General features: G+C 48.2%; 1 protein-coding gene across 6 annotated transcripts in view; it reads left to right on the top strand.

The window, feature by feature from the left end:
- Positions 1 to 9,188, top strand: part of LOC133132529 (rho guanine nucleotide exchange factor TIAM1-like) — a 76,308-nt gene that overhangs the window by 51,599 nt on the left and 15,521 nt on the right. The window contains exon 1 of one of the 6 annotated variants that reach the window (XM_061247996.1): positions 3,306 to 3,558. The exons of the other annotated variants lie outside the window; for them this stretch is intronic. Within the exon in view, the coding sequence (XP_061103980.1) occupies positions 3,499 to 3,558 (60 nt within the window). The 5' untranslated portion in view covers positions 3,306 to 3,498. Of the gene's footprint in view, positions 1 to 3,305; positions 3,559 to 9,188 lie in introns of those variants that run through there. 6 annotated transcript variants of the gene reach the window in all.

Raw genomic sequence — 9,188 nt, 5'->3', positions numbered from 1 at the left:
TCTGACGCTTGTCACTCTGATTCCCGCCGCCCCTGCAGAATGACGGGGGGGGAAGTGGGAGCTGATTTACGGCGTTCCAGGTTCCAGATGCCAGCCGGCACGCGTTCAGGAGCGCCGGCTCTTCACCCTCAATGGGCCGCTCATCGCTCTTCCGTCTCCATTATCGCTCCGACATGAATGACTGAGTGGGAATTCTCCCAAGTCCTCCCGAGACTCGTCTCCGCGAAACCAGGGGATCCTGACAGCTGCCGAAAGGCGCTTTATAGATGTGGCGTGACGTTTCCGCCCGCGTCTCCGACCGAGCGGGCTGCTTCCGAGTTTGTTTTTGTGTTCAACTTTTAAGCGCCCTTCCGGGAGGCGGGGGGGGGGGGGGGGGGGTCGGTCCGCCTCTCCGCAGTGTCCTCTCTCACCCCGCCAACTTTCCGTTCGGAATAACCTCCCGGAAAAGCCTCGGAATAATCAGTGTCATTCTCCGAGTCTCCTCCCTGACCCGCCATCTGCTGCCGAGCCCAGATTTATTCCACATAATTTGTTATTATTCATCTGGAGTCGGCCACGCGATTTCCTGAGCCGTGTCGGTGCTCTGCTCTCGGTTAACCTTTCCCAAACTCATGACCCCCCCCTCCCCTCCACGTCCTCCGTCATGCGGTGCCCTCATGACGGGCTGAGCCAGCGACGTGTGACTATGATGCCATGCCCTTGGCCAGGGATGCGGTTCTCTGGCTGTATTTCCACACTTTAGTCCTGCGGTTCTAGGTCAGCACTTTTAACTTGCCATTTACTGACCTTGCACGCACTCTCCCTATTCTGGGAATGTTGTCAGCCAAGCATTGTCCCATATTAATCAGGTGGTCTGTGTCGCTATTCCCCACATTAGTCAGGTTGGCGCTCGTATGTTATCTCGCGTGGTAACTCTGCGGTAGATAGGAGCGTCTGCTGAACTGGCGGAATGTTTTTTGTGTTTCCATGGCGACGCGTTCTCCACGGTTCAGTGGCAGTCAAATTCGGTCGTGCGGTAGCCAGATCGGTGGGCTGACTGGGGGATTTTCAGCTGCGCCACCTCCTCTCCCCCTCTCCCTCTTCCAAGGCCTGTCACACGCTACGTCTGTCTGCTAGACTGCAGCCAAGGAGCGGGGGGTAATTATCTGATTTTTGAAGGGAATTAAAAGGAGGAGGAAGCTCCACTTTAATTATCTTTGCATTGTAATTGCTTGATTACGAGCGCTGATTGAGTTCGCTCTGCGCCCATGAATTAAGGTTACAGTCGAAACCACGGGGAGAGGAGAGCCAACAGAAACTGCTGGAATTTTCGGAAGATATTATTCTTTTTTTAGGCTGAAGAGGAGGAAGACAAAGAGCAGTAGCTCAGAGAAAACATGTCCAACACAATGACATTATTATTTGTTTTACCGCATGCGCTTGATCATGCCTGGTGTTTGTACCCCTTCTGTTGCTTCCTTTCTGCTGTAAAGCGTCTTTGTGGCAGCTTTCAGTGAAGAGCGCTGTAATAATAAAATGTTATTTAAACGAATTGAAAATGAACTTAAAATCGCAACAGATGGAGCGGAAGAAGAGAGAAAAACATCGGAAGTAGAGAACTACGCAGCAGAGCATAATTTGGTTCTCAAAGCTGTCCTGCAGCTTCTTAAATACACCACAAGGGGGCGCCAAGTTTTTATAGCTCACCCAGGGAGTGCTAGTGCAAGAGTCGGTGACCTTTCTGAACGCGGATTTTGGGGCTCAGCCTTGGTTTATAGCGCAAATAGATTTCTCTTGAGGGGCAGTGCTGAAGGACAGTCGCGTTTACGCAACATTACCTCGCCGTAGTTACTAAAGGTGATTAAACTTAATGTGCCACAAGTGTGCGAGGGAGACGCAGGGAAAACGGGAGCGCTGCGTTTCGCAGGGCTGGCCGCCTCGCGCAGCTTAGGAATGCGTAGCCTTCTGAGGGTTCGTGAAAGCGCTGCCGTTTTGAAATGCGTGTTCTTGGCCCGTTTCGCCGACTCGACGGCATGAATCTTGAAAATGTCCCATTGCTCTCGGGCCGGGCTCCAGCGCTTGACGGGGAAGGTCGTTTTAAGATTCCCGAATGCATCTTTTGTTTTGTGCTGATGTTCGGAGTTTGTCAGTTGCAGGACAGGAGATTTGGCTGTTTATTTTTAGACGGGCTAGTGGTCGGGAACTGAGCATATCAGCAGCTAATTCCACTTCCTGGGCCCGTCTGTGTTCGCTTGGGTCTGACCGAGCGCTTTGGCCACGTGTTGTAAGACCACCTCCTAGTCACGCACCGTCAAAGCAGAAGTGGTCGGAGGGCCTCGTTCCTCAAAGAAATTTGCCTTTAACTGCACACTTTACTGTTAAAGGCAAGTTTTTTAAACGTATGTAATTTTCATTCAGCAATTTTCATTTTTATTTTTGCTGTTTTGTTTTGGCTTGGTAAGGGGTGTGGTTTCCAGGGAGGCCCCCCTCTCTCCCCCACGTGACAGGAGGGACTTTAAAACCCTGATAAGGTGTTCTTTTTCCTTCTGGTAAAAAATTAAACCGTGCCTTTTGCTGAGCAGTGCTGTTTAAACTCAGCGTGACACGAGAAAGACCACTGGGGAGTGGGGGATACAGAGGGAGAAAGGAGAGGGATACGGAGAGACGGATGAAGAGAGGAAAAGGGAGGGAGACAGAGGGAGAGAGAGAGAACGACAGAAACAGACAGAGAGAGAGACACAGAGACAGTAAAAGGGAGGGAGACCGAGAGAAAGACAGGGAGAGAGACGGACCGAGAGTGAGAGAGAACGACAAACACAGAGAGAGACAGACACAGGAGGGAGACAGACAGAGACAGAGAGAGAGAGAGAGAGAGTGAACGAGGGAGAGGCACAGAGAGAGAGAGAGGGCTTGTCGGACATCACACACAAGGAAAGGGGGTGTGTGCCTGTGTGTGTGTGTGTGTGCGCCCCCGTGTGTGTGTGTGTGTGTGTGTGTGTGTGCGCCCGTGTGTGTGTGAGTGTGAGTGTGAGTGTGAGTGTGAGTGTGAGTGTGAGTGTGTGTGTGTGTGTGTGTGTGTGTGTGTGTGTGTGTGTGTGTGTGTGTGTGTATGTGTGTGTGTGTGTGTGAGTGAGTGTGTGCGTGTGTGTGTATGTGTGTGTGTGTGTGTGTGTGTGTGTGTGTGTATGTGTGTATGTATGTGTGTGTGTATGTGTGTGTGTGTGTGTATGTGTGTGTGTGTGTGTGTGTGTGTGTATGTGTCTCGGCACGCCACGGACAAAAGCAGCGGAAGCGCGAGGAGAACTCGCCGTAGCCCAGAGTCAGAGATTCCTGCTGTCACTGAGCTGCTTCAGGAACAGGTTCTGACTCGCTCCTCCGCCCCCCTCCCTCCTCCTCCTCCTCCTCCTCCTCGGAGAGCGGCGCGCCCCACACGGCACTCTCTCTGCTCAGGAGTCCGTGCCACAGAATGGCCCTCTCCTAGTCCTGCGTTTTGTTTTTTGTTGAAGTTTTTTGAGAGAAATGCAGAGCTGGGTCTCCAACCCTCACCGCCAGGCCTGGTATCAGACAGGCCTCGCTAGGGTGAGTAGCGCGGTTGCCTTTTTCTCCCTGCAGAAAGGTCTGTCTTAAGTGCTTTAGGCTCGTAATGAGACTTAAGATCTTGTTTTCTTCTCTCAAGTAGAAAATGATAGCTTGTTTTAAGTCACTGTTTGCTTGACAAGTGAAATTTTCTTATTTCTAGATCTTGAAATAAGTCTTACCTCATTGACAGTATTTTTTTATCTTATTTAGCAAAAAAAAAGTAAAAGGAATAAGATTTGAACTCCCAATATAAGACTGAAACACTTGAGATTCTTTTGGCTTTTTGGCTCCCGTTTTCTCTGGATTCTGGTTTCTGTTCTTTAACTCTGGTCTGCTGTGAGACCCTGCGGAGTGCTGAGGCGTTCTGTTTTCACCGCTTGTTGTTGCCGTTTCAAAGTTTTTGTTCCAGTTGTTGTTGTTGTTGTTGTTGTTTTTGGGTTAACCTGCGCATTTCGGACTGCGGCCAAGCATTCGCACACGAGTGGTGTAAGTCAGGGGTGGTTCTGAAGCCTTGTGAGAGAAAGTGCAGGTGTAGCTTTCTGTGAGCGGGGGCAAAGGGCCCACACTTTGCTGCTGTGCCGAGTCGGATTTGAGCGCCTCTGTGTTACGGCTTCGGTGTCCTTCCCGTGTTCTTGCCGACTGACTCATAATGAGGGGGCGTGGCTGTGTACCTTCCAGCCTGGGGCCACACTGAGGGGTCCGCCCCGGGTGGGGTGGTTCGGTGAGGGTGTTGGGTAGCTGGAGAGCCAGATCACACCATACAGGAGGACTAATGTCCGGGCGCTGTTTTAGCTTCTGCTGCGGTGCTAAACTGCAGTGTTCTGCACTTACTGGTACACCATACACACACACACACACACACACACACACACACACACACACACACACACATCCACACACATCCACACACTCACTCACACACACACACACATACACACACACATCCACACACATCCACACACTCACTCACACACACACACACACACATCCACACACATCCACACACTCACTCACACACACACACACACACACACACACACACATCCACACACATCCACACACTCACACACACACACACACACACACACACACACACATCCACACACATCCACACACTCACTCACACACACACACACACATACACACACACATCCACACACATCCACACACTCACACACACACACACACACACACACACATCCACACACATCCACACACTCACTCACACACACACACACATACACACACACATCCACACACATCCACACACATCCACACACATCCACACACACACATCCACACACATCCACACACTCACTCACACACACACACACATACACACACACATCCACACACATCCACACACTCACTCACACACATCCACACACATCCACACACATCCACACACACACATCCACACACATCCACACACTCACTCACACACACACACACATACACACACACATCCACACACATCCACACACTCACACACACACACACACACACACACACATCCACACACATCCACACACTCACTCACACACACACACACATACACACACACATCCACACACACACACACACACACACACACACACATCCACACACTCACATACACACACATACACATAGTTGTATTCAAATAAATAACAGTGTTTTAAAAAAAGGGAATAAAGGGCAAATATTTATTCATAGCTTTTAGTTCAATATTTCAAATGTAGTGGAAACATTACATATTCAATTCAAATCAAAGCATTAGCAAATTATTATTTTTCAGGAAGCAAAGATAATGAATATTAATCTGTTTAAAAAAAATGGCAGTGTCGACTTTTAACTTCACTTTAAATTACTGAACTAATGTTAAGTTGCATAACCATTGTTTTTGGTTATGCAACTAAACATTACTGCGCATCTGCGTTGCATCAAGTCAACCAACTTCTGGCACCTAGAAACAGGTATTTCAGCCCAGGATAAACAAACTACATTCCACAGTTCCTGTGAATTTATTTATTTATTTTAATTTTTAACGTCACCCCACAAGTTTTCAATGGGGTTGAGGTTGAGGGATTGAGCTGGCCACTCCATTACCTCAATCCTTTTTGTCTGGAACCAAGATGTTGCTTGCTTACTCATGTTTGGGGTCGTTGTCTTGTTGAAACACCCATTTCAGGGGCATTTCCTCTTCGGCATATGGCAACATAATCTCTTCTAGTATTTTCATGTATTCAAACCGATCCATGATCCCTGGTATATGAACCCAACACCGTAGTATGAAAAAAATCTCTGTACCATGATTTTTGCACCACCATGCTTCACTGTCTTCACAAGTTTTTAATCGAATGACGTTGTTCATCCGAACAGTGTTTGGAACGGCCCATTTTACTTAGCAATTCAGAAGGAAATATATTTTATAACAATGTGTGAAAGATTTGCTTCCATTCTTCCTTAATAAAGGACAATTAATGACACCTTTTTTTCACAGAATGAATTAAGTCTCTAATTAAACTCCACACTGCTATTATTTTGAACACGCCCCTTTCAATGACTGAGTCAATTACTCAGAACAAGCAGCGTGTACTGCTTTTTTCTTGAACACAAATGTACACGCAAACACATCGACACTCACACGCACATCCACACACTCACACAAACACACATTACATTAATGGAATCTTATCCAGAGCGACGTACGCACACACACACACACACACACACACACACACACACACACACTACTCCGGTAGTCGTTGCTCTCAAGGTTCTGCAGTTCCTGGAAAGCTCCACTTTCTGTTGTTGTCGAGCGAGGTCCTTAGCTCACAGCAACAGGTTTTTCATTGAACTTGAGGTTAATAAATCAGGTTATATTACACTTGTGTAATTGCATAATGGCGGTTTTAGTCACTGGGGGAGTGCTGGAGTGCAGTTTCTGTAGTCGTGCGTGAGGGTGTTGAACTGAAGGGTCTGAAGGTGTTGTTGACCTGCAGATGCTGGTTTAGCCTTGCATACTAGCGCACTGCCCTCCCTCCCTCCTTCCTGTTTCCCTCCTCCCTCCTTCCTGTTTCCCTCCTCCCTCCCTCTCCAGCTCCAGCTGTCTGCAGCAGGCCGTGTTTGTTTAGGGGGTGTGACTGTTCAGTGTTGCCCTTAAGCTGTGCAAGTTGCTCTTAAGGTGTGTAAGTTGCTCTTAAGCTGTGCAAGTTGCTGATAACAGGAGTCTGACCGCTAGATTTAACAGCAGGCTGGAGTTTTAGTTTGAGTTGCTGTGCCTCTTCAGGTGTGTGTGTCTGTGTGTGTGTGCCTGTGCCTGTGCCTGTGTGTGTGTGTGTGCATGCGCCTGTGTGTCTGTGTGTCTGTGTGTGTGTGTCTGCGTGCCTGCCTGTGTGCCTGTGCCTGTGTGTGTGTGTGTGTGTGTGTGCGCACGCCTGTGTGTCTGTGTGTGTGTGTGTCTGCGTGCCTGCCTGTGTGCCTGTGTGTGTGTGTGTGTGTGTGTGTGTGTGAGAGGCAGAGAGGGTATGACAGAAGCAGGTGTCGGAGGTGAGGTGAGTTTATATTGCACGTTGTGTTGTGTGTTTTTCTTCATGGGCAATAGCAGGAGGTAGGTGTCCCTGTGGGGATGTTAAAATATTCATCACTCTTCAGTTCCTCACACGGAGGCTGTGAGAGTTCTTCTCAGGTCAACTGGGAATTACCCCTGAACTGCAGCCATTCAGTTCAGCTAATGGAAGCTTTTTAATCCCGATTCCTGTTCTGAAACGGTGTGCGTGTGTGTGTGCGTGTGCACGCATGCATGTACAGTACCAGTCAAATGTTTGGACACACCTTGCCTTGCCTCTTTTGGTTTATGGTGAACTACATGGTGAAATCAAAAAAAGAGAATCTGCTCTTTGACCACATGTGAATTGTTTGTTTACAGACTGAAAATAAAACATTAATGGGAAAAAGCAGAAAAGTGTATCCAAACCTTTGACTCGTACTGTACATGCGTGTGTGTGTATGTGTGTATGTGCGTGTGTGTGTGTGTGTGTGTGTGTGGGTGGAGATGGGTGTTCCTGCCTGTGAAATGTATGGTTTGTTGTCGTACAGCTTGAGAAACCAAACTATCAATATATAGCAGTCACTGCATAAGCTTTTATACGGTTTGCAATGCTAAATATCACTGTTTGCTGAAAAGTGACAGTTGGGATGACATATGTACATATTTGTGCGGTTATAAATGTGAAAACCTTCAGTAGACCAGCGCATACCACAGTTATGTGGGTCTTTGTATAACTGAAGCAGAGGTGTGTTTATAGGAGACTGTAGAACTAGTTGAGACACCTCAGTGGAAAAAGGCTTCACGGACTAGCTTGCTTCACTCCGAAGGAATTTTTTAATGGCACAAACAATGGGAAGTGATGGACAAAATAAGCACACAGATCCCAGACACATTACCCTGCCAGTCTCTTTAAGAGCAGAGTAATATTAAACTTAATTTTATGTGAGAGCTAAGAATGGTTCTATGTTATGTTTTTTCACTGCAGCCAACTCAGTCTTGTTAGTCTGAGTCTTGTAATGAAACTTTAAAAGGCTTCAATGAGACTATTTATTTATTTATTTATAGTACAAGATATTACCTTGTTTTAAGCTACTTTTTGCTTGACAAGTGAAATTGTCTTACCCCATTGGCAGATCTTGAAATTCCTAAAAACGGTCTCGCCTCATTGGCATTCTGAAAAATAGAAGTGCGATTTTAAGTCTACATATGAAACTGTTTTTTGCAGTGTTTCATTTTCAGGCATTAAAAACTCAGTGATTTCTCAGAAGCATAGAGTAATAAAAACCATTTCCATGTTAATACGTCGGTTGTGTTAATGTCCAATAGAGCGCTGTAATTCTGACTCGGTGTAGGGAAAGGTTAGCTGGGTTGAGTCGGTGTAGGGAGAGGTTAGCTGGGTTGAGTCGGTGAAGGGAGAGGTTAGCTGGGTTGAGTCGGTGTAGGGAGAGGTTAGCTGGGTTGAGTGGTGAGGGAGAGGTTAGCTGGGTTGAGTCGGTGGAGGGAGAGGTTAGCTGGGTTGAGTGGTGGAGGGAGAGGTTAGCTGGGTTGAGTGGTGGAGGGAGAGGTTAGCTGGGTTGAGTCGGTGGAGGGAGAGGTTAGCTGGGTTGAGTCGGTGGAGGGAGAGGTTAGCTGGGTTGAGTGGTGGAGGGAGAGGTTAGCTGGGTTGAGTGGCGTAGGGAGAGGTTAGCTGGGTTGAGTGGTGTAGGGAGAGGTTAGCTGGGTTGAGTGGTGAGGGAGAGGTTAGCTGGGTTGAGTGGTGAGGGAGAGGTTAGCTGGGTTGAGTGGTGGAGGGAGAGGTTAGCTGGGTTGAGTGGTGAGGGAGAGGTTAGCTGGGTTGAGTGGTGGAGGGAGAGGTTAGCTGGGTTGAGTGGTGGAGGGAGAGGTTAGCTGGGTTGAGTCGGTGGAGGGAGAGGTTAGCTGGGTTGAGTGGTGAGGGAGAGGTTAGCTGGGTTGAGCGGCGTACAGTGATCGCAGGAGTGGCTGTCGTGCCGTAGCCTCACAGGAACCCTTCCTGGGATGGCTTCGGGATGTGGAGCGACTGCCTCTCGCTCTGAAGCGGCAGAAGCCTTATCTCCGTGTTTCAGCTGGGACTCTGCTG

Source organism: Conger conger, chromosome 7, assembly GCF_963514075.1.
Source record: "Conger conger chromosome 7, fConCon1.1, whole genome shotgun sequence".
NCBI classification, from domain to species: Eukaryota; Metazoa; Chordata; class Actinopteri; order Anguilliformes; family Congridae; genus Conger; species Conger conger.
Note: the sequence above shows the minus strand (reverse complement) of the source record. Positions and strands in the feature narration are given on the sequence as shown.